Genomic DNA, 26,716 nt, shown 5'->3' with positions numbered 1-26,716 from the left:
CTATTTGGGGCACCTGGGTGGCTCAGTGGGTTAAAGCCTCTGCCTTCAGCTCAGGTCATGATCTCAGGGTCCTGGGATCGAGCCCCGCATTGGGCTCTCTGCTCAGCAGGGAGCCTGCTTCCCTTCCTCTCTCTGCCTGCCTCTCTGCCTACTTGTTATCTCTGTTTGTCAAATAAAGAAATAAATAAATTTTTTAAAATGCCCAAAAGATGTATTCTTTTATTTATAAATGATACATCTTTTACAACCTGGATCAGATTTTTCAAATTTAAGCTGTAATATATTTAGTGAATTGTGATATCAATTTAGTACATGGTGACTGGGATTCTTTAAAAAAAAAAAACAAAAACAAGAGGAAAGAAAAGAAAACACTAATTTCATGTATTAAAGTTAAGGTTTTCATAATATGATTTAGGGAGATAGTGTCTTACTAAAGGTCATAATAAATGACCTTTAAAATAAAGGTAACACACATTTATTGACTACTACATGCCAAACACTGAGCTAATAATCCTCACAAACAATGCTATATAAGGCAGAAACTTTCGTCATTCACATTCTGTGGGTAGGAAAACTTTCCCAAGATAATGAAGGTAGTTGAGTGGAAGAGTGAGAATTCGAGCCAGATCTGTGGCACTCAAGGTCACAGGGACATGACTCCTCTGCAGTGAGGCCTCAGTTAAGAATCTCGGTCAAGGTCAGTAACCAAGGTTCTAAGCAATGCGCCAGAACTTAGAGGAGTAAACACTACCGCTGATAAAGATGATATAATTTGCATCACCAAACATTGTTCTATCCAAGCATTCCTGTCTATGTGTTCATGATGGCTCGTAAGGAAAATAAACCAGAGCTCACTTTAAACTCTGTTTGTTCAGCTTGATCTGTTGACAGTCACGGGGAGGCTGACCTGCTGGAGAAACGGGCGGCATAGCTGCTTGGAGCTCAGATTCCACCAGCCCTTTTCCTTCGGACAAGGAGATGGTCAAAGCTGCGCATACTCGACATCAGAAACACATGCCGTCTCTTAGAAAGTAGAACACCTGATCTGAACTGAGAAATCAATTTAACTTAGAGAAAAATTAAAAAATAAAAACAAAGATGCATGGCATCTTGCTAAGTCAACACAGGGTGGTAGAGACAAAAACCTGGAAAACTGACTTTGAACACAACACAAGTCACAAAGTAGTTTTAGGATAAGGGAGCACTTAGGCTAAAAGAAAGAGGGGAGAGAGGAAAGGAAGGAAGGAGGGAGAAAAGGCAGACAAAGAGAACCCTGCCGCTCCATTACTTGGCTGATTCTCTAATAGTTTCTGTTGGCCATGTTGCTTTTTCAATACAATAAAATTATCTCTTCACACGTCTTCCTTTGGATTCCATGTAAAGGATATACCACTCCTAGAAAACATTCCTTCAACTAAGTGACTTCTCCAGGTTGCCACGCTGTTCTCTACGGCTTGAAAAATAAAGAAGCTCAATCTCCTCCGGAAGAATTACAGAGGAGGATAAAAATGCATTGAATGTCTTCACTTATTACCCATCTAGATACCCACCCCAAAGCACAGTTACCCGTTACCAAATAGGGCCACACATAGTCTTAAAAACAATTCTATTGTATTACATATACAAATACATATTATTTATCTACTTAACATATTTTTTATTTACAATATTCCAGCGATATACTATCAGGCAGAAACCACAGGAAAACAGAGCAAAGGGTAATGGTCATCTTAACTGAGTGTCACTGACCCGACCTGGTTTAGCTAACTTCCCATGCACGCAAAACACGTGGTTCAGTGATACATTTATAGGTCACAGAATGCTCTCAGCCACCTTCCTGCTTCCCCCAGTTGAATTTTACACTTCTCAAGAGACAGCTGTATTTGTTCCCGGAGCCATTTATATCAGTAATACTTATCTTTGTAATTATTCCTGTTTAAATATTAGGAATTCAATCAACTATGACTTGTTGCCTCATAGAAGACTTAGATGAATGCTACAGAAGGACCGCATATAAAATGAATTACTATTAAAATAAATGCTTACATTCAAGGAGGTATGAGGGAGACAAATATAGAAGAGGAAAACTTCCTAAAATCCTAAAGGAATTCTGCACTTAGATTGCTTTAAATGCTCTTTAAATTGCTTTAAACCCAAACCAAAAGTCATGATTAAGGCATGATGGCTATGATTTGGGGAAGAAATACAACAGGACTCCAATCAGCATACTCCTACTTAAAACGAAGGTTTTGGCCCTAAAGGAAGAGTAGTGAAGTTGAAATTAAATGCTTACAGAATATATGTGCGGTTTTCATGATTCTCCCTCTGAACCATACTAGCCATCTAACAGGCTGGCTATCAGCTCTCATGGGTCCATAAGCTGGCTTCCACTGAATTTCGAAATTTAAAAAATATCTTGAAAATATCATACACATTACTATCTTTTGATTTTGAAATAGTTTAACTTTTATATCTTATATAATTACATTTAATATGTAAATCCCCCCACCCCCCACACACATACCATACCTGTTGAAACCAAATTATATAAATTTTGCATGAGAGCAGATTTAGTAGCACTAAAGTCATCAATCTATTCTGGAGAAATGAAGGGCTTTTAAGCAATCAATTCTCATTCTTGACATCAGTTTAAAGCTATAGATTATATCTTGAGCTCTTAGCATCCTAAAACTTCATTAATCTCTGTCTCAGAGGCAGAAAAGCCTTATTCATGGATTTATTTATAGTCACTATTTATGTTTCACACATTCACTTTGAATCCCACATCAAGAAGAGTGATTTGTGGAATTATTTTTGATTTTGTAATCTTTAATCTATGATAGATGTTCTACCTTAAGCTGCAAAAATGGCTCTGCACCACACAGAATTTTAGATGAAGATTATGAGATTATACAGTTTAGAATAAAAATTTCCCTCCTGACCTAAATTGGAATGCAGAAGCCATTGTGTGATACCAGAATGTAGGTTCTTAGTATTCTTGATTAAGCCATTAAAAACAAAACAAAACAAAACTATGTACTAATCAAATATTCCTCCAATTTTTGCTTATGAAAGTCTTTTCATCTAACACTTTCATTGAACATGTCCTAAGGCGTTGTGTATTTTTATTTATTCAAAAATTTCTTTTTGAGGTTGGTGGATTGTATCAATGTTACTTTCTAGGTTGTAATATTGTACTGCATATAGTTATGCAAGATGTTATTACCCTTGAGGAAAATGAGGCAAAGGTATAGATGGTCTTTCTTACAAATGAACATCAATTTACAATGATCTCAAAATTAAAGTGCTAAAAAAGTTCTTACCCTACAAAAGTTGACTAGGAGATATTCTAGGCTATAGCTGAAATTCTTGGTTTGACTATAATTATTTGTACAATTGTTTGTTCTGAACCAGAGGCAAGTTGCATTCCTTCTCTGAGCATACCTTCTCTAGGTAAGATGCAAATAATTTCTCAGTTATCGTACTGAATAAATGAGATGACATATATTAAGAACCCAGTACAATAGCAGATGTTCAAGAAATGGCGTGCACTGTTATTATTTATTTAGGTAAACTGCTTTTTATTTTCCAGCTTAATACAAACTTCCAGTTAAAATACAAGATTAGCTGTATTGCCAAGTCAAATGACTGAATCCTTATGTAAGCTGAATTGCAACTTTCCCCAAACTTGTAATACAAAGTTGTGAAAACCAAATGCAAAGGCACCACAGCAGAAAGTCCAAGATCTTACCAAAAGACTATATGTCCTTTTAAAGAGTCAAGATTCTTAAATTGCTCCATGACATGAAATTATGCCCTGCCATCATGCCAAATAAAGCCTGTGGCAAACCACAGGAAACAGTGAAGCCCTTTTATGTAATCAGAAATCCTACTGGAAGAGAAAACATAAGCTGTGGATAAATGAAAAGCATCGTCCCCACATTTGGTAAAGTCACTTAAATATGCAGTAGGAATAAACACCTTCCCATTCAGTATTATTATAACGACCAACTTCAGTCCAATGTGTCCCTCTCACCATGTAGTCATAAAATATTAAACCTTTTGGGAGTTCCAAAGGATGATGAAGCAGCCTGTCAACATGAAATTTGGAGAGAACTCAGGACCCTGCAAAACTCAGGATCCCCTGTCTTTAAAACAAAGCACTGTATGCCTGGGTGGATTCGTGAGTTCCTTTTTATCATTTTTATCAGTAATGGGACAAGAATGCCACAAAGCATCACTCATCATATTCCAAAAAGAAAGGAAAATATGTGTGTCAGAATATTGAGACAGCTTCTGAAGCATCTGACCCAAAGGATGTGTCATATATGTTAATACCACTTCTCTTAGGTAAGGGAAGTCAAGTTTTGGCATGCAGCGTCTCTCGAACAATTCACTGTCTTTCACATGTCTTTTCCTAAAACAACTAATTACAGTTCATGCTATTTCATTAACTTACACCCGGCAGGAAAGTGCCTTTTTTTTTTTTTTTTAACCCTATCAGAATGTTATTTCTCCTCTCTAGCAGTGCTATGAAATTTAAAAGCACAATTTCAGAGGAGGCATTAGACACTGCCTAGGCTGCCTGGGAGCTATCCACACCTATTTCCAATTCCTTTCTCAGATTTTATTTTAGAGTCTTAGGTAATTGTCACATCTTGCTTTTTCCTGTTATTCCTCCATAGGTGGTGGTGGGGTCCAGGGGTGGAGGGGGTAGTTTCACATAAACCTTGGCTTTCTGAAGCAAACCTGCTTTGGAAGTATTTAAGATAATTCATAGAGTCCTTCAAGGCAACAGATGACAGCGTTAATCCTTCTTCTGAGTAACTACTTGCCGTGGAGAAACACAAGGAAAGGTACCAGGCAGGTATTTCTACACCAGCTCTTATTCACCTAAACAAAAGCTGGTTTGATTTAACTGGACTGGAAACACCTAGGCAGAGACAAGACCTCTGCCCTGGGGCACTGACACAAAGACATCCTGATTCCGGAATTTCCCAAGGGAGGAGGCCTCAGTTCACTGGGGCCTTCAGCAGCCTACAGGCATCACCCTGCCAACAGCTGTGACGGAGCATTCCCCTTGTATGTTAGCCCTCAAGATGTGTGTTTCCTTTACAATTCATTTTAAGGACTATCGAATTCTTACTCTATTTCAGTCACTGTGCACAAACCGTCTGATTTCAAGCTCAAAATGCCAAGGGTCGTCTATTCTTCACTGCACTAACGTTAAAGACATGCTTGATAGAAGACGTCCAATTAAGACTTGTTTTCCTCATTAGGCTTTTTTCCAATTTTACTTTCTTATTTCTCTGTGTACACTTTAGCCTTCAAAGTTTCCTTAATAACACAACTCTGAAAAATTCTTTGGAGCCGAAAAGACTGTGAGGATACTCACAAGTAATTGTGTCATTTTTCAAGAGTGATGAGATCTGACGGATAAGTGAAATATAATCAGCAAAATACTGACTCCATGTGCAATTTTACCTTTTTTTAAAAAATGTGTTTGCTTTGAGAGTAACTTTTAAAGGAACTACATCTTGTTTGCATTTTAAAGGTAACTATGGGCAGAAAGTAAAATATAATCCTCAATATTTATGACTACTATCATTTATTAAAAAAAAAAAGATAAATTCTAATATAGTTCACCAACTTCTCAAGGTGCTAAAGTATCCAAAACATCATAACCCAACAGAAATAATAATTGTTTTTTTTTTCCAATATTTATTTATTTATTTTTGAGAGAGAGAGAGAGAGAGCGCACGTGCGAGAGCGCACAAAAGGCGGAGCATACCAGAGGAAGTTGAGGGAGGGGCACATGGAGAGAGAATCTTAAGCAGGCTCCAAGCCCAAAGTGAAGCCTGACACAGGGCTCTATCTCGTGACCCGGAGATCATGACCTGAGCCAAAACCAAGAGTTGGATGCTTAACCAACTGAGCCACCCAGGTGCCCCTATTTAGGTGTTTAAATAAGAAAGCAAAGATGGTGAGAGAAAATCCTACATTTGCTTTCCCTTCATCAGTGATCTTCCTACTGTATTTCCCAAATCAGCCCAGTGGCAGCCTGGTTTTACACAGAATTGGGAAAGCCCTACTTAATATCCTCACTTCTACATATATGATATTCTCTGAGTTTTCATCTTAAAATGGTGATAACATTGCATTATGGGGATTAGAGGATATAAAAGCGCCCAGCAAGCCTAGTACTTCTTTCAATATATGTTCATCATTCTCTTCTGCTTAATTCAACTATTTCCAAGTTGGTATCAAAGTACTCCCTTTCCAAAAAAATGTTTACAATACACTTCAGTTTCAAAATTTAACCTCTTAAAAACTATACTCATATACCTTTCAGTTTTGTCCTAAGAGGATGCAAAAATTGATGGTTATATTGTAAATAAAATCAGGTTCCTGTGATTTCAAAGTAATCTTAAATAAATAACAATTGAGTCATCTTAAAGAAAGGCGCAAAAATTTTAAAGTTCCAGTTTTAATGTTCAAAGCATTCAAATACATTAATAACATTACTCAAATGGATAAATATATGAAGACTACTTACGAGGACAGCATTTTCTTAAAGGTAAGAATCATATGATTGGTTTCTTTATAACTAACATGTAAAATGTATGAACCAGGACTGGTATGTTAGTGTATACTCCTGGACATAATACTAATATTAAAACAGAGTTCAGGATATTTTAAATACCTAATCAATACCAAGTCTCATCTAGGCCTCCCTAACATTAAAAAAGGAAATGTGGACATCTGGGCTCTTTCCATAGTTTGGCTATTGTGGACACTGTTGCTATAAACATTCGGGTGCACGTGCCCCTTCAGATCACTACAGTTGCTGGAGGGGAAGGAGGTAGTAGGGATAGAGAGGCTGGGTGATGGATACTGGGGAGGGTATGTGCTATGGTGAGTGCTGTGAATTGTGTAAGACATGAATCACAAACGTGTACCCCTGAAACAGATAATACAGTATAGGTTAATAAAAAAAAATTTTAAGGAAATGTGATAGCATAATCATGTAAAGCAACTGCTACAAGAGTATATTTTATCTGGCATGGAAAGATAATGGCGTTGTTCCTTCAAGTCAATGACAGAGCATGGCATGTGGCATATACTATGCCTACAATATATTGTAAAGAGATTCCGAGTGTTTTGTTGATCAAATATAAACTTAGTGTTTGATAAGAACACTGCTATACAAAGAGAGGGAATAAAAGGTGGTGATTTTAGCTCTGTTCTCTCCTAAAATGATTGATTCTGAAGGTATTTTTTTTTTTTTAGATTTTTTATTTATTTTATTTGACAGATAGAGATCACAAGTAGACAGAAAGGCAGGCAGAGAGAGTGGGGCTCGATCCCAGGACCCTGAAATCATGACCTGAGCTGAAGGCAGAGGCTTTAACCCACTGAGCCACCCAGGCGCCCCTGAGGTATTTCTTTAAATGCGTAATTCTTTAAGGCCAAAGAAAATCAGAAAGGAGTCAACAGTGATAAAATTTAAGAAACTGAAAGGTAGGTAGAGGTGCGGTCATTGAATCAGTGGGCCAAAATTTACCGGGGGACAGAATCAGGAAATGACCTGACTTTCATGAAAGAGCAACAAAAAAGCTCTGGGATCTGGTGGCAACAGGTACTTGTGGAAGTAGGAAGGACAATGGAACTAAAAACAGGAACACTGGTTGAAAATGATGACACTGTTTGACACTCCAAATCGGTTTCCCTGTAGTGGCAGAAGATGGATTTATTCCCTGCTCAAATTTGCTTCCCGAACAGAATAAAATAGGGACTGGGGAACCGAATCAGAGTTGGGAGCAGTGATATTATTGTGAATAAGGGAGTATGGAGGGGGTTGAGGAAATGTCTGAGACTCTCAGTCTTAATCCACTGAGCTCTCATTTCAGAGAACTGGCAGCCAGGATTATACCCTTAGAAAAGAAGGTTTGGAGAATCAGGGGGCTTTCAAGGAACTGACCCTGCCATCTCACAATATAGCGAAGCCTGTAGTCAACAAACTCATCCACAGGCACAGAATGTCCAGTTAGTTTTTAAGTGGTCACCTAGAATTCTAGTCTTAGCGAGGTATCCATCTAGGAATTTTCAGTTATTTGAGCCCACAAAATTTTACCTCTGATGCTCCTTTTTCTCAGGAAATTCATGGGGGGTTTTACATTCTTCCTAAACAGGAAGTGAACAAGAAAGAAAACAAGAGATCCTGAAAACAAGGGATCTAATCTGGGAAAATGGCAAAGGGAATACTCAGGATAATGATGGGGTGGGGATGGGCGTGGGGGAGACCCCCCCATCCAGGATGACAGCTGCGTGGCAGGTCTAAATGGTAATCAGTCTAAATTGAAGTAGACCAGATTGTTTCAGCAGAGATTTCTTTTGATCGATAAAATTATAAGAAAACACTAATGTGTCTGGCTGTTTCTGAGGGAGATTTACACAATTAGAGGCACAGTTTGGGGGTGAATGAGTGATAAATACATAGAAAGCTAAGCAAACCAAAAAAATAACACAACTCTAGGGAAAATGAAGTAGAATAAGGCAGGAAAGGAAACACAGTCCTATTATAGTTCATGGCCCAGCTGTGAACCATGATCCCATGGTCACCATAATGTACACAATGGATTTGGATCTTGATAGAATCAGGATACACTAGAGGAGGCAGTGATGGGATGTGTCTGCACATGTGGTAAACGCAGGAGAGTGGAAGAAAGTGAACACCTCACCCTCCAGAGAATGAAGTCAATGATGATCATAGATCCTTCTTAAAGCCAAAAAATCAAGAAGCGACAACAAAAGCATGTTACAGGAAGGTAGAAAGCTCAATTCTAAAAGAACCGGTTAAAAGAACTGGAAGCACTTGCCTCCAAGGTACAGGAAAATAGTTTGCAGAGGAAAGTGGGGGCAACTGCTATTTTTGTAACAAGCCTCAGAGAAATATTTGTGTCTTAAAACTATGTGTAGCTGTAATGCAGACAAAAATTAAAATGACATGTGAAAAACGTTTATGAGGAGATTGAAAGGAGATTTCTTGATGATTGGGACGATCTTATTTTACTAATAATAGTGCCTTACACTGCAGAACAAATGAAGATCTAGTCTAGAACTGTGTCTCAGTACTAGAGCTATGCCCTATGTGAATTATCAGACAAGCTGGTTGTTGAACTAGAAAAGAAGGCAGAGTGTCATTTATTCTGGTAAGAGATACTGGCAGTTGACAGAATGGATAAGCTTCAATACATAGCTTAGAAAAGTCAATACAATAAATGCAAGTATTACCAAATTGAAATCTAGCCATCTAATTCTATGAGAAAGGTCCACTTTTTTTTTTCGCAATCCTGTAAAAAAAAACAAAAAAACAAACAAACAAAAAAAAAAGCCACCAAAAAAACCAGAGAACATATGGGTAGATTAGTAAGAAAATATTCATGCAGAATTTCTAATCTGCTCCTCCCAAATATTCATGTTTGTTTGAAAATGAAAAGTATCTCCCCAACATCTTGTAATAAAACCTTTGCATCTGCTTAGTTTATAGTCTACAGCAATTTCTCACCACAAATTCAACGTGAGAACATCTTGTATCAGAATCTCCAAGCATGTTTGATGAAAATGCAGATAACTGGGCACTATTCCAGATAAAGAAAATCATAATCTCTGACATCTGATAATATTGTTTTTAATAAACTCTTCAGGGATTTTTAATAATATATTTGATATCAAACCTATACTAAGCCTCTCCCAGGGTTTTTGTTTGTTTGACCATTTGTTTTTTCCTTTAATCTGAGAGTTATAATATCCCTCTGCTTCCACCAATTGCCTCTCTTTCTTCAAATCATTCCAAACCACTTATATTACACTTACTCATGTAGTGTATTTATATAGGTATATAGGGTGTGTGGGTGTGTGTGTGTGTGTGTGTTACATTTTTCCCCCTCAAAACAAGGTAAGTTCTCAGAGACCTAGGGCAATGCCATATACATTTTCTAATTTTTTCACAACAAAATATCTCCTCAAATAATTCTTCAATGCCTATTGAAAAACTTAACAGGAAAATATAAGAGGTTACTGAGGACAAAGCATTTATTTTATCATTTTCAGTTGCAACAAACTTCTAGAGAATAATTCCACAGGTTTGGGGCCATATTAACTCTAAGCTTTTAAGTCTTTGTGGCTTTAGATATAAAACATGAGTCCATCAAACTTCAAGCTTTCTTAAATTCTTATTTATAACCCTTTGTATTTCAACTCAGTTGTCTGTCTGTCGTCTACCATTCCTGCAGTAGCACCAACTGCCTTTTCCTTTCTAACTACAAATCACACCATCTGTGAAATTCTTTCTAAGGTAGCTAGGAATTAACTGGAACAAAAAGAGTCAGTAGAAATGGAAAAGAGACCATGATCTTCACATGAAAGAGAGCACTGTGTCCATGGGGTAGAAATTGTTAGAAAAATACATTAAACAGCTCTTAGCCAAGGAAAAGCTTAGTCTCTGTAGCAATTGTGTAATTTCTTTGATGTAATAAAATACTGTCATCTCTAGACTCCTTGCATAAATATACAGTTACATTGTATATTTTAATAAAAACCTAATCACTCAAAAAGTGTTTCAGACGATGGTATAGACATGAAGTACTTGAAATAACTTCTTTCATTCTCTAAATACTACAAAAAATTCAAAGAACAATTTTTTTCTCTTAATTCTCTCTTAAGGTAAATAAAAATTTATTTTAAAGGTTTACAATCTAAATTTTTCACTCATTAAAACTGGTTTAATACAATATAGGAATGCAGTGCAGATGAAGATCTGCAATTTTTAAAAAATCTTGACAGTCTAACACTGAATTTGCTTCCTATGGAGCTATGGAGTTGGGGTTATGATACTGCTCTAAGGGTTTTTATTCCAGGTGTGCTGCTTTATTTTTCCTCTAAGAAAATGAACTTGATACCTTGTTTGAGAGTTACTTAGAATTTTTCTTAACCTGAACATAAAAGCAAATTTGGCCTTCAGTTAAGACTTTTCCTTACATGATATTAACAGTGAAATAACCTACTGGCACATGCCAGAAGGGACTGAAAAAATAGCCCCCTCCTCCTTTCTCCCTCCAACTTTAATATTCACTGAGCTGCTTTGTTCTCTGTATCCCGCATAATTAATAACTACTTTGGCAATCAGTCATGCATTCCTTAATGGCACCTCAGGCATCAAGTGTCCTTCTAAGCCTTCCCCACAGAAACCATACACCATTCTATAGTGCATACTGGCCAGGCACTGACTTAACTCTGGACAAGTCATTTACAAAATCACTATTAAGGAAAACCCATAGTTGGGATTATAAAGTGGCTACAATACTTGCATGCCATTCTCTAGCATTATTTAATCTCTGGGTATAAGTTTACAAAAAGGAATTAAAAAAAAATGTGAGTCCAAACAACTGTTGCTAACCAGTGAAAAAAAGAAAATAGCAAAGAACAGGAAAAATTGAAAAGCAACTTAAAAGATGAGTTTCACGGGTTGCTGTGAGTTAAAAGAGCCTTCAGTTCATTCATCACCCCACACTCTCCTCTTTTCAGACAATAAAGGCAAGAAGATAAAAATATATGGAGTCAATTAGTACGGTAGCTTTAACATGTACTTCTCTTAATCTATGACCGATCCATTTATTACATGAAAAATGCAAATAAATGAATTGCTGAAAATATTGTGTTATTACTTCTGGTCCAAAGCTTAGATTAAAACTCCTGACAAAACAGTATATTCAACAACAGTGTTTTAAAAGAAATCAATGGTGTTTTAATCATTCTTCAAAATTTTAACCAGATTGGAGAGAGAGAAAAAAATCCCCACATCTCATAACCATTTTAAAACATATATATTACAAACAATATATACTCAAGAGGAAATAGTTCTATATGCAAAGAATAAAACCACTAAAAATATTCATATTTGGATTTGTATCTTTTATTTAAAAATAAGCAATTTTTGAAGTAATTTTTGAAGTAATTGATTAAAATATGCAATATTTTATATTAAGACTTATTATTATTATTTTTTTACAAATACACTTTTAATAAGGTCTTTTGATGTTAGCAGAAAAGATGCCATTTTTCAGCTTTGTAGATTTTTTAACATTTTAAAATAATGGTGCTTACACTATAGTACACAGAGTAAAACATACATAATCTATTATAAATTACTCTAAAATTAAACAAGAAATTTTCTTTGTAAGAGATCCGAAATGTGTGCTGGGCTCTCAATGTGTGTGGCCTCCAAACAGAAACAAGCTTGCACTGTTTTATTTCAGTTTTGCTTCATTTCTTCCCAAACAATCTCTCACTGCTAATCTACCAGCCTCCCCCCCCCTTTTTTTAAGCATGAAGGAAAAAAAAAAAAAATCAAAGACATTATTAACTCCTTATGCACAAGCATAAAAGCTGCATATATATTGTTTGGCATCAATTTACATGGACTTATTTTTCTTTCTTTATTAATGGGGCATAATTGGGGAGTCTATTATTTCCATAAATGATTCTTGAAAATAACATTGAAATGCTACATTTTAAACTTATACAGTGAATCCAGTATTTTTTTTTTTAAAGCTATAAACAACTAGCTACAATTTCAGGTAAACATCTTATGCTAAAGATTTTTCTAAAGTAAAACTCAGCCTATAATATCAACTTAAAATAGTAAAGTGCAAAGATAAATTTTATTTATGTTTTACTCTAAGGTATCTAGGAATCAAGAAAATGACACTGAAATCTTAATACAAAAAAAAACAGGGTAACTACATCTAAAAGAATACAAAAAATCTTTATTAAATCAACATCACTTTATTCGAAGTAATAAATAATCTCTTGTTTTACCTATACGCGGTCTCATTCATTAGTCTGGGGAAAAGAGTGGGTAAATCATCTGACAAAGGTGAACTTGGTTTTTAATGACAACATGTGTATGGCAACACCGTTTCTGAAAATTTTAAAAGTACTACTGCTAAGATACACACTGTCTAAGATTGGTATAGAATCGACCAACCTTAAAGGTTGGCTAGAATCAGACATATCCATTCATGGTTCCAAAGAAGGCTGCAGAGTGATCCCCCTTACTTGTAAACTATAAAGAATATTAAAATAGAATTTCTCCATAATTGTCCCAGGGAAAAAATGGATTAAACTCAAAGTCTGTTGGTTTTTGAATAGATGCAAAATATGAAGTTAATTATAAAAAGCAGAAAGTATGATTATACACAGTAATGGTTATAATGTCGTTAAGTACGCACCAATGTCTTTACTCCAAATGTTCCGTTCCCCACCAGAAAGCGAGAGAGACAGAGACAGAGAGAGGGAGAGACCAGTTTTCCCATATCATGACTTGGAGAATACCTGCTGTCATTACTGCAGTTCACCAGTGCTCTAGGTTATGAATCAGCAACATTACACAGCAGTAACAAGGGGAACAGAGTCAATGAAAGTCAGGGCAGCTCCACATTTAGACAACTCTGAGGGGAACTGGCTGAACTTCCATGAGGTACTAGTGAGCAGCTGCAATGTATCTGGCATTGTGCTAGGCGCTCAGCAGCAAACCTCAATTCCGCAACTTAATAGTCCATTAAGGACTTGGGATTCGCATCATTGCATCATTTGTATCATGACAGAATAAAGAAACCAATGTGGCCAGTGGTCCCTAAAAGTCCTATTTTGCTGTGGCAGGTTGCATTCAATTAGACCAATGCCTCTGGGAAGCTGGGTGTGCTAATTATGAAGTTAATCCTGGGGGAGTGGGGAATCAGAGATGATCCAGGGGTTGGAGGGCACATGCCCTTGAGCAAATGCCAGAAGAACTTTTAAGTCTCTTCTTGAAAAGGCAAACTTTCTTCCCTTGGGCTTTCATTCATTGATACACAGATAAGGTTGATGGATTGTTGCCCTGTTAGTAATAACGTTGTGGGGAGGAGAGGCATGGAGAGAAGGATGTCATTTAGCAATACACAATAATAATTCAAAACATTCTGGAAGGCTTAACAGCAAAACCACTTGTTAAATTTTCACTAACTAAATCTCTGTTTTCTACAGGAATCATGGACAGTAGGAGGGTGGCTGTGTGGGAGAGAGGGAAGCATGGAACCAAGACAAAGGAGAGGTGAAGAAAAGGCAGATAAATTGCCAAAATAAATTTAACAGAACCGAAGCTTGTGAGATTACAAAAATCATGTATCTATAATCAGCCTGGAAAACATTCTGGCAAAATTAAGATCACCAAATCACACCTTATTAGGCAATGCAGGACTATGCTGTCACGTTATCTTGTTTCTTGCAGACCAATGGCTGCTGTTTTTTCCTAAGCATGAGACAAATTAAAAAAATATATTTCCTATGTCGTATCTCTACATATCTCCATTTTCTGCAGCCCATCATGAGTCAACTTGGGTACCACACAAAATGTGGCACCGTAGATGCCGGGAGAATGTCAATTCACAGACTACCAAAACCCACATTTGCAATTTTATCAAAGGATTACAGCAACTATTGAAAAATGCACTGAATTTAATTTTAATGATGTAACCGGTGACACAGCTTTCTTCTAAAGGCTCTCAGAAGCAGTTTCTGATCTTAATCACAATAAATCTCCAGAAGCAGATCAAACCACGTGGCAGAGCCCTTTTGAATCAAGAGGATGGGTAATACTTACTGCAGATCCTTATGATGCTTTATCTCATTTCAAGGCTCAGGAACCTGCTTTATGCTCAGTGATAAAAATACCAGGTGTCAGCGAATCATCTGTTAGTTAAGCTGGAGGGGGTGAGCGGTATGATCAACTCAGCATTCAAGTACTTATTAAGAGCCTGTAATGGACCCAGAACTGAGTACTACACTATAAATTTCCTTTACATTTATCTTTACATGAGATATGGATTTATTTAATCTGCACAGCTCCTGGGTTATCCAACTAACTAACCCATGCAGTCATAAAATGAGGAAAAGACAACCCTTGGTGTCGACATATGTACATCTATTTTAGCTTAATATATGTATTAATTTGTAGCATGATAGCGAATTGCTAGCTATAAACATCTAAATTAATACAATGTGAAAAGAACAGTTTATTTAACATATAAATATCTTCTCAGCTTCAAATTTATTTTTGTCACACGTTTGGGATAAATACCCTTTATTTTATGTATTATTTTAAACATTTGTATCTATTTTTTCATCATACCCAGAATACTGAAAACCCATTTACTATTTTTCTCATATTGCTTACAGTAATTCTGAAGTATTCATACAAATACGAAGATGCCACCTAGTATGCTTTTTAAATATGATCAATAATATCACCATTTAAAATAACATAGAAAAGGGGCGCCTGGGTGGCTCAGTGGGTTAAGCCGCTGCCTTCGGCTCAGGTCATGATCTCGGAGTCCTGGGATCGAGTCCCACATCGGGCTCTCTGCTCAGCAGGGAGCCTGCTTCCTCCTCTCTGCCTGCCTCTCTGCCTGCTTGTGATCTCTCTCTGTCAAATAAATAAATAAAATCTTTAAAAAAAAAAAATAACATAGAAAATAAGATCTTCAATGATTTTGACAGAAGGTTTAGCAAACCAGCAGGCACATGGGCAACACAACAGGGTGTGGGTTACATGCATTAAAACCTGTGCTTTTTCTGGGTATAAGAACAGTGCACACAGCAAACTAGCAATTCGTGAAGCCCATTAGGAAATATGGAATCAATATTAAAATTTGTATATTATATTCATATTGTAATGTTAAGGTGAAGTTTCCTTTTTTGGTTGTTCAGTATGCCCCAGGCATGAAATAAAGGGTACAAGCAATCAGGATATAACTAAAATTATAGTAATAATTATAATTAGGCAAAGTAGATTTCCTAAATTCCCGTGATAATTTCAAAACATCTTTTTTGAAACAAAAGAGCCAGAAATATTATTTAAGCAGGGTAAGTAGGAAAATGGAGATAACTACTTCTTAACATGTATTTTACTCTAACATTGGTAACATTAAAAAGAAGAGTGAATTTATCTTTCTCAATAAAAAGAAAAAGGTTATGCACATAGTCATAAACAACACATTAAAAAAATATTTTTCGGAAGGTTCAGGTAAGGAAGGATGCCAACCTTAACTGGAGGGGAACAGTAAGACAGCAAATTAAGAACATGAACTTCTAACGCAATTACAGACATGAATCTAGCTAAAATGGCATTAATGTCAAATCATGCTGGCTTTCTAGTTCTGCAATGTATTTATTCCAAATATACAGGTGAATTGGAAAATTAGAACCATTACAATCCCGTGTTAAGCTTCAAAGTTTCCATCTTTAAAGTGAGAGGAACAGGTAGCAAAATGCAAAGGAATATCATATAAGAAAGGTCTCCAGAAAAGCCAGAAAACTAAAATCGTATTTTATCATTTAATATGATTCAAACTTGAAATTCAGGAAGACATTATACTGTCCAAATTGTGATGGTGATCTAAATGCTATGAGTAATAAATAGACAGATTTTCCCTTTTTTTTTTTTTTCAGGAGAAAATGTTACCCACATATGTAACTTCCCATAAATACTGAAATATCAGTGAGCTGCGAAGGAATGGATATGATGCAATCTCCTAAAAGTTGTAAAAAACAAGTTATCTCATTGCACTGCAAAAGGTATTTCACCGGACTAATGATCTATAGTAAGGAATTCAAGTTATTTGTGATACCACAGTGATGTTTATGGATAAGAAAAAATCAAGTGAAGGAAAGGTCTTTGTTTTTTGTTTTTCCTGATTCTTTTTAAAATAAGTACACAGAACAGTAACTCAATTAAATAAGGAAATCTCTAAGTGATACTTACTGGCACAACAATGTTGTAGTGGATGCAGAACCCGGGTTCAGAAGGAAAATATTCATCAGATACAAATCTTATCCTGATTTGATTTCCTTTAGAAATCTGTTTTCCTGGCACAGTTCCAGAACCACACCAGCGCCCTAATATAGTTCCATCACTGGGTTCTTCAACTTCTACAAAGTCATACCTGCAAGACACAAAGACAAAAGAGACATAAAGTCCTATGAACTGCTACTGTAACAATTCAAAGTCCACGATCATGGGTCTGATGAATCTATCTATGGACCAGAGCCAGGGGTCCATTCCAAATTTAACTAGGTAAATATAATAAAATAGTCCAAAGAAGAGATACAACTGAAAATGCATTCTCTGTTAAAGGAAAATGAATCTTCTACTCTAAGCCTTCCATAAAACTGTTAATGAACTTCAAATTCACTGAACAGCCATCTCAACACTTAAATATTCTGTATGCAGCAACCATAGCTGACAGTTTGTGAATTATTCCATTTAATTTCCATATGGATATGACAGTTTTACTCTAATCTTAATTGCTATTATCACTGCCCATTACTTTCTGACAGTAACGCTTTCACCCTAGGCAGACTCCCTGGCTCCCTTTCCTGATCTGCCGCAAGCTTTTCTAGAGCCACATCTTTACACATACATCCTTCAAATCTTGCTTTGTACCAGTCTGCCTCTGGGAGACCTTTCTGCTGTTCTCAGCTCATCGCCATCTTTCTGTTTGTGATAAACACTTATTTTCAATATTCACTATATATGAAAGTGATCCCTTTTCTATTCTTTTTTTTTTTTTTTTAAGATTTTATTTATTTGAGAGAAAGAGGGAGAGTGAGCAAGAGAGAAAGAAAGGGAGCAAGAGAGAGCACATTCAAGTGGGAGGAGAGGCAATGGGAAAGGAAGGAATAGATGCTCCACTGAGCAGGGAGTGGGACATGGGACTTGATCCCAGGACCACGAGACTACGACCTGAGCTGAAAGCAGACACTTAACCAACTGAGCCACTCAGGCGCCCCCAACACGTGATCCATTTTCTTAGTCTCTTAAATCCTTGAAGAAAGGAATTGATTTTTATATTCTTTGAGTTCACACTACACTACACACAGTATCTTAAACATAAGGAATAAATAATATTTTGCCAGCAAATGTTAATTTTGGTTCGGAAGGCTTCAGTCAGTGGTACTCCTGAAGAGCAGTATTGTCTCTTAAGAAAATGTTTCAGAAGTGACCTGTAGAGGCATTCTCAGCTATACTGAAGTTAGGAGTGAGGTGGGCACTACGACATGTAATAGGCAAGGTCCAGGGATTTCAACCATGGGAAGTCCAACAACAATGGGAAGTCTAAGAAGTCTGTCTCTGCCCCATGTTCTCTGAGCTTTCCAAACAGTTCACTAGACATTCATATGGCAAAATTTTTGATATAGCTCATTGAGTTTGGAAACTAATAATTATCTCACATACAAATATGTTTTGCAGTTTTAGTTAAAACCAAATTTTCCAGAAATTAAGCTATTGAGTAAGTTGAGGAAAGTTTCCATGTTTGGAACTTTACCAAGAACTACTATTTGGAAAAACATATCATGAACAGGAACACTGCTTATACTATTTGTACAATTAAAACAGTTAAACATAAACATATTCACCTGTACCTATAATGGTCATATTGACAATGAGTCTACTTAAAAGATGCAAGCATCTGACCACTTTTGTTTTCCTAGTGTAACTGTGCATGTGTCCTTATGTATTTAAATCCACTATTTTCATAGAACTCACTTTGCAATTTCTGGTTTCTATAGCACACATGCCATTGTATTTATATTTTAAACAACTGTGCCCATAAATAGATGATTCTTCCATAAACTTATTTCAGAAAACTAAATAGGATACTGCAAAACTTTTCTTAAAAGGTAGGTAGGTCTGACATGGTTGAAATCACCAATGGATTCTTCCAAAAATCTAAATTCAGCAGATGTTAGACAACTAAAAATAATACATTTTATGCAGTATTGAATTTACAGAAAAAAATTGGTGAAAATTATATACAAAGTATCTAACAGGCCAATTTCTGTTTATTCATCTTCATCCTGAAGAAGTACCCAGAACTGTCTTATGACATGTAACTTAACTTGTCTTAGCCTCATTTTCCTTGGTCTTACATTGACGACAAAGCTACTTAGCTCACAGGGATGTCTTAAGACAGCACACCTGTGTCGTACCTGAAACAGGGCTGGCACACAGCTGCCGTTCAATAAAGCTGTCCTTCCTCTCCAACCGGCATCCCTTGTTCCCACCTTCACATGAACTTTTAATATAACCTTTGGAGCTCGAAAACAATAAATAAAACTCAAATACAAAGATCAGACTATCTGCTCTACGTGATGAGTCTGGGGTCATCAATGACTAATGTGTAAGTCAACCAATATCACCATTTTAGGAGTTCGGTGTATGGGTGTGGTGGGACCGAAAAGCGGCGTGCTCAAGGTCAGAAGAGTTGGGTAGAACAGACCTAAGTAGTTATTTCCGATGTACTTGGTACAGAAGTGGACAGCTACCATGTGATAAGAAAGGATAATTTTTACATCAAGACTGTTTACACATGAAACAAAGCATTTATTCAGAGAGTATCTCTTTGTGCTTGGAGGTTTTTGGCCTAAACCTCTATAATGTAGGTTACCACCATTGTGAGCTCGAAGAAAGCCAGGTTTCAGACCTGCTCAATCATTCTGTAAGCATTTATGAAGCGCTGACTTGGTGCAAAGCTAGATTCTTAGGATACAAAGATGAAACTATAGCTTCTTTGGGCTCAGGGCCCATAAAACACTTTGGTAAGTGCTCCAATGAGAGTGCGTAGGAAATACTGTGGAATACTGGCAGAGTAGGAGTAATTCTACACAGTAAGATTAGGGTCAGCTTACAAAGGAACATTTGGTCTGTCAGTGGGTACTGAATGACCAGGGCTGAAAAGAGGGGAAATGGAAACGCACTGGAGTGAGAAGTACAATCTGTAAGATGCAGAAAGAGGGGGCCAGGCATGGTGGGCGGTGAGTGGAGGGCAGGAAACAAAGAAGCAGATGAAGATCAAGCTGGAAGAATAAGTGTAGGTGGAAAGGCCTGGGTACTTCAGAGGCAGATGTTGGAATATTTTGTAGGCCAATGTTGCAAACAGGTCAGCGCAGTTTTAATAAGCTCTATGTTTCCAAAATTTATATCAACATTGCAAAAAGTGGAATTTCACAGGAAAGTCTGAATTTCTGTTTTTTTTTGTTGTTGTTGTTGCTGTTGTTTTTTGTTTTTATTTTTTAATTAAATTTAAAGATCTGGTAATGCTAAATATCATTAGCCCTGGTATGACTGCTCAGATCTCCGGAATTGGTATCACCTCCAGGAGAGGTGGTATCTTCCATTTTCTGCCTTATCCCTAACATCTATGTGCCAGGAATACAATAAGAGCAGTATTGCTATCTGGTGAATGAAGGAATGAACACTGAACCTTCATTCCTTCATAGCAGCTGAGGTTGGGACCAGGCGGAAATAGCTTTGGATGGGACATGTTCTAAGTTTTTAAAGATGCCCATTTACGTTCTATGCTGCCGCTACTGCTGCTGCTGCTGCTGCTGCTGCTGTTTTAATGCCCAGATCGATCATCACCTAGTTGCAGTACCCGCCCATGGAGGCATCTGAATGTGCCTCCCTTAGAGAGGATGGCTGTGGAGGTTTCCGTGAGGAAGTAACACGGGCAGAGAACAGAATCTTCACGTATCTGAAGGATGCCGGGAAACAAGGACATTACAAATGGGGGTAGAAAGAAGAGCGCCTGTAACAAAAACATCCTGAAAAGGAGCAGTTAGGGGGGATGTGAGGAAAGCCTCTGTGACTGATGCCGCAGAACGGAGCGAAGAGGGAAGGGAAATATCCACCAGCAGCAGAAGTGGTGGACAGCGCCCGGAGTGCCAGATACCAAAGAAAGCTCAAAGACGACGGAAACTGAAAGCCACCCCCCTCCGGTTTGGCAGTTCAGTCATTTCAGCAAACTGGTTGGACGGAACACAAAGCATCAAAAATTTACTTCAGTCCATTTTCAAAATAACTATTATCTTTCTAATAGAAGCATCCTAAGAGAAAAAGGCCACATGCAAGAGAACTACACGAATTCACATTAAGTGTTTTTACTATTATATACTTTTTTATTTATTAAGAAATAAACATTGTTATGTATGTATCTGATTGGAAGCTCTTTAGAAGTATTTAAAGAGATTATATACACAAAACAGCTGGATTATATATGTTAAGTTTTTAAGGAACAAGTAAGTCCTAACTTTGGCTCTATTTACATTTTGCTACAAAAATCACTGTCCTGCAAATAACAGTTAGAAGCACATTATTACTTTTTTCATGAAGATTTTCTACCTAACTTGATGCCATTAAAAAAAATCCACTAATCTATATAACAATTTCTGGATTTGCAGTTAGACAGTTGGCAATTAATTCTTATACCTCATACAAGCCTGATGCACACATTTACCACAGTGCTTTAAAAAAATCTTTTTTTTTTTTTAACATTCCATGAAGGTTAAATGAAATGGACATCTAAAAAAGTACTGTGTTCTTGCCTATAAAACAGCAGAATCTAACATGTGCTACTAATTCTTTCACAGTGAACTTATAAGATTTTTTTCAGAAGTGGGGTCCTATAACAATATAATTCTAAATTTCACTCATTTTTTCCACCATCAATTTCAATGGTAATACTCAATGATGGTTTAGATGTCTGTGGAACTGAAAAGTATCAGTAACATCATTATTTACTGAAGCTTAGTTTTCCCTTTTCATCAAAACAGTAAATCCCCTTGCTAAAGGATATGGTTACAAAAACTGCATTTTTTAAAAACTTAAATTATATTTAAGATCATGTAAAATAGACGCAGTGAAGATCTACCTGTACACTGTTCCCAAGCTTCACTGTTGCTATCTAATCAGCAAAATAAAAAAAACCGAAACCAAAAATCACTGACACTTAATTTTCTATTTCCTTTAAATTGTTTGAGGATATATAGAATGTGGTTGGAAAAAAGCTCATGCGTTAAATCTAGTTGCCTTCCCTAATAATTTGAAGTTTCTCTTTTTTCTGATAAAATGTTTGCAGATGGAATTCACTGTGGAAGTTGGTTGGTTTATATACCATAGCACTGCTCAAAACATCAAGAAGAGAGAAAACAATGAAGAAATATGTCTGCAGGCCTCAGTCAAACGAAAGGGAGATGGTAAAACCAAGCAGCATTTGACACATAAAAGTGAAATCACAAAACATAATCTTCCTTACACACAAAAATCTATGCATGCCCAGGTGACTGTTCTGGAGACTTGGTAATCCCTATAATACACTCTCAGGTATTAATTTCCAACATGCACAACTGCTCACATCAGTGTTTAAAGGATTTACTAAACCTATTTTATGAGCCAATCAAACATCACTTTCTCACGGCAACATGATACAGAGCACACAGCGGTAAGTGGTTTATAATGATCACTCCCTTTCTCTAACAAACCCCTGGGGACCCACGGAGGATTTATGTTCTTTTATGTTGAACAAACAAGTCTGGTATTGTAGACAAAATTTTCATTCTCATGTGGGAATTTAAAAACTGTGAGGGTATGAGGACTGCTTTCTTACTCCCCAGAACTGTAAGGAGTATACCAGAGAAATAAATTCCCTGGTAAACATAATTGTCAGACAGCCAGCCTCCTTCAACAAAAATAAACCAGTCCGGCAAAATAGGTTGTTTCTAGTTCAAACTAATGAAAACTAAAGAAAACCGAACCTGACAGTAGTGTAAAACCCTGCCAACAAACAGACGTGGATCTTAAAAGACCCAGCTCTGCAGTGTCGCCTGGAGCCCTAGTTTGTTGGGAAAGGTAATAAAATTAGTAAGATGCCAATTATTCTGCAGTGCTTATTGAATTATACTTCGGTTTAGCAGAATACCACTCGTACACAGAATAGACGTTTTAGATTCCTATTTTTAGATTCTATCCTGTAGATTTCCTATAAACAGCAAAATCTTCATATAAATTTTCAATATACACATATTGATATTAATAATAATTACATTTATCGATTGCTTTTTATACTTTAACTCATTTAATCCTTAAAAAAAATCACAAAAAGTTGATACTGTGACTCTGCCCACTTTTCAGGTTATAAAATACAGAAAAACTAAATTCTTGGCCAAGGTCACATAGCAGCTAAATGTAGAGCCAAGGCTTCCACATTGGCAGCTGAACTCTAGAACACAGGCTAACTTCAGAACCCTTAAGTTCTAAGCTGCACTGTGTAATATATTTTAGATAGATAGTTATATTTGCTTTATTTTGAGACCTAATTGTAAAAAATTTGTGTCTTTGTTCAAACTGGCTAAATGGCTTTATTCAATGGCTAAAGAAATAGTAAAGGTCATTCAAATACAACTGATCAGTCAACTTGGCAATTTTACTGATACTTGTTTAAATTAATTTGGTAATTCAGTAGTCCCCCTTATCTGCAAGGGGTATGTTCCAAGATCACCAATGGATGCCTGAAACTTCAAACAGTACCAAACCCCATATGTACTGTTTTTTCATACACATATGTACCTGTCACAAAGTTTAATTTATAAATTAGATACAGTAAGACATTAACAACTATAACTAATAATAAAATAGAACAATCGTGATCATATACTAAAATAAAAGCTACGTGACTGTGGTCTTTTCCTCTCTCTCAAAATATCTCATTATACTGTACTCACCAGTCTTGTGATAATATGAGATGATAAAAAACCTATGAGATGAGATGAAGTGAGGTGAATGACGTAGGTACTGTGAAGTAGTGTTATTACTTGTTCTACTGACCTGATGATACAGCAGAAGGAGGATCATCTGTTTCCAGACCTCAGATTGCCCCCGTTAACCGAAACACTGGTTAAGGGGGGTACTAGTGTATTTACTTTTGGTTACTCTAAGTTCTTTATTGATAGTTTTAAATCTACATAGAAAATGTGTAAGTCAAACCACTAAGCATGCTTCAGAGGCTGACAACACACCGACGGAGTAATTTTCATGAAAATTACTATGAGAAACAGTTATTTGTTCATGGTGGAATTGTATATGGTAGGAAATTAACAGATTAAATTTCTCTTGTTACCAAATAAAAGGTAGAAAAACTAAGCCAAACAAAGCACAGGGGGAAAACTAATGAAGACAGAGACCATAAGAGATATATTCAAAACCCAAATTAGAATTTAGAATTAAAACCAAAAGCTGGTTCTCAAAAACGAGAGACACAGACAGCGGGAGTAAGGAGAAGGGCGGGGACGGGGGAGGAGACAGAGAGAATATAATCAAGAATTTACAGAATTAGTAGTGAGAAAGAAGATATAATCACAGATGAAAAATGTATTCAAACTTTGTATGTTTTATGTAGCTTTATGCTAATGAACATGAAAAGCCAAATGAAATGATTACTTACGAGGAAAATGTAAGTTATCAAAATTGACTGATGTAGAAAAAGTGAACTAATAGCTCTAGAAGAAACTGAAAAGATTATCAAACACTTGTCAATGAAAGATGAAAAGGTATGGGACTTATAGGAGAGTTCTATTTGACTATAAGGAAACATACAATTTCAATGTTATATATAGAAGCACTTGTAAAAAAATGAAAATGGCAGATATTTACCTAAATTACTAATAAAATAAACTCACCTAAATTTTGTGGATACAGTTTATAATGCTATATTATATACTTTAAGGTTGCTAAGGGATTATATCTTAAATGTTCTCATCACACAAAAGAAACGGAATTATGTGTCCTGATGAAGATGTTAGCTAACTCCGTGGTTATATCTAAGAACTTGTAAAAAAATGAAAATGGCAGGTATTTACCTATATTAATAACAAAATAAACTCACCTAAATTTTGTGGATACAGTTTATAATGCTATATTATATACTTTAAGGTTGCCAAGGGATTAGATCTTAAATGTTCTCATCACACAAAAGAAACGGAATTGTGTCCTGATGAAGATGTTAGCTAACTCTGTGGTGGTAATCACATTGCAATATACAGGTGTAGCAAATCAACACATTGTATACCCTAAACCTACACAATATTATATTCCAGTTATACCTCAATCAAGCTGGAAAGTTAAATGAAACTTAAAATCTCTAATAAATGAAAAACTTGGTATTCATATTCTTTCAACTGGCAAAATCAAACATTAAAAATCATGACAATTTTACTTAAAAACTGAGGGAAACACAAAAATACCAAATAAAAGCTCATCATATATCATCCAATAGTCGATTAAAACATGGCATACTTCGTGACAAAATGTGGATTTAGTTCGTGAACATGAAGATGAAGGCAAAATTGACCTTTTAGAAGATTAAAGGAGAAAAACTGTAGGATCATATTAATAAATGCTGAAACAATGTGAAATAATCAACTAGTTAGATTAAAAACATGAGTAAAATGTGACTAGCAGGAAACTTTCAAATCATGGTGTAAATTATTTAACAGAAACTAACTGAGAGTCTTAAATTAAATAAAATTGAAATCACTCTATTTAAAGCTAGAATAAAGACACTGTTGGCCATTCTCACACTATCTTCAGGTGTTTGTCTGTTTGTTTGTATGTTGAGGGGAGGGCGTATCTATTTAGCTATGAGAGAAAAGAAAACAAATGTCATAAAGAGAAGAGAAGAGAAAAATGATCCTTAGTTTGATACTAGATTCCCTTGAGGATAGACTACAGTAAGGTAAAGCACTGACACTGGAAAAGCTTGGAAATAACCACATATGAGATAGAGTGGCTTAGAGTATGGTAAGGGAGGGAGAGCCTAAGAATGGTTATATGCTCTCTATATTTTGAAGGTAAATTTGATATGAGTTGGTGTGGGGTATGGCTTTTAAAAACCATTCAGAACAGAAGAGATTTCAGTAAAGTGACTAAAAATAGGACCCATATACAAATATCACCAATTTTTCCTTATAACAGCAAATACCAGAAACTGCATAGGGGGAAATGTCTCTCACAGAATTATAACAACACATAGTAATAAATACGATAATAAATTATAAACACTATATGAGGAAATGTATATAATATACCAAAGGACAAAAAGACACAACTTTACTATAATGCTTAAGAAATAAGACTTCTACAATATTTGTATAAAACAAAATCACCACAATACAGCAAACTTTATGTAGTACATGCTATGTACCAGATACTTTATAAATACTAACTCATTCAATCTTCCAACTCAACCCTCTCCATAGCTACCCATATTATACCCATATTATAAATGGGGAAACTCAGGTACAGAGAGATAATGCAACAGGGCCAAAGCCATTATAGCTAAGAGTAATGAATTGGAATAGGAACCTTGCTCCAGGCTTCAGAGCCTGTGTTTTTAACCATTATGCCTTACTGTCTCTACCCAGTTAAACAACACAGCAGAAACTTACCATTGGCTCAGTGTCAGTGTTCCTAATTCACTGTTAAGAACTCTGATTTTAAACTCTCCAGATCCTCTTCCTTAAAATGTGGAAACTACTCATTAACTCTCGAGACTGTTGTGAGTTTCAAATAAAAGAAAGTATATAAAGTGTTTACAAAAGTTCCTAACAGATAAGCTGCTCAATAAATACTTTATAATACAGCAAACTGATTTTAAACTCTCCAGATCCTCTTCCTTAAAATGTGGAAACTACTCATTAACTCTCGAGACTGTTGTGAGTTTCAAATAAAAGAAAGTATATAAAGTGTTTACAAAAGTTCCTAACAGATAAGCTGCTCAATAAA

The 26,716-nt window shown here is 36.1% G+C and overlaps 1 protein-coding gene across 2 annotated transcripts in view; it reads right to left on the bottom strand.

Annotated features, from left to right (window-relative positions):
- The window catches only part of PDGFC (platelet derived growth factor C), a 206,200-nt gene that overhangs the window by 43,488 nt on the left and 135,996 nt on the right, over window positions 1-26,716 (bottom strand). For both annotated transcript variants that reach the window (XM_059374687.1, XM_059374698.1), the window contains one exon: window positions 16,862-17,042. In XM_059374687.1, coding sequence (XP_059230670.1) covers window positions 16,862-17,042 — 181 coding nt within the window. The remainder of the gene's footprint in view (window positions 1-16,861; window positions 17,043-26,716) is intronic.

Source organism: Mustela nigripes, chromosome 1 (genome assembly GCF_022355385.1).
Source record: "Mustela nigripes isolate SB6536 chromosome 1, MUSNIG.SB6536, whole genome shotgun sequence".
NCBI lineage: Eukaryota > Metazoa > Chordata > Mammalia > Carnivora > Mustelidae > Mustela > Mustela nigripes.
The sequence above is the reverse complement of the archived record's forward strand: the minus strand, read 5'-3'. Positions and strand labels throughout refer to the sequence as shown.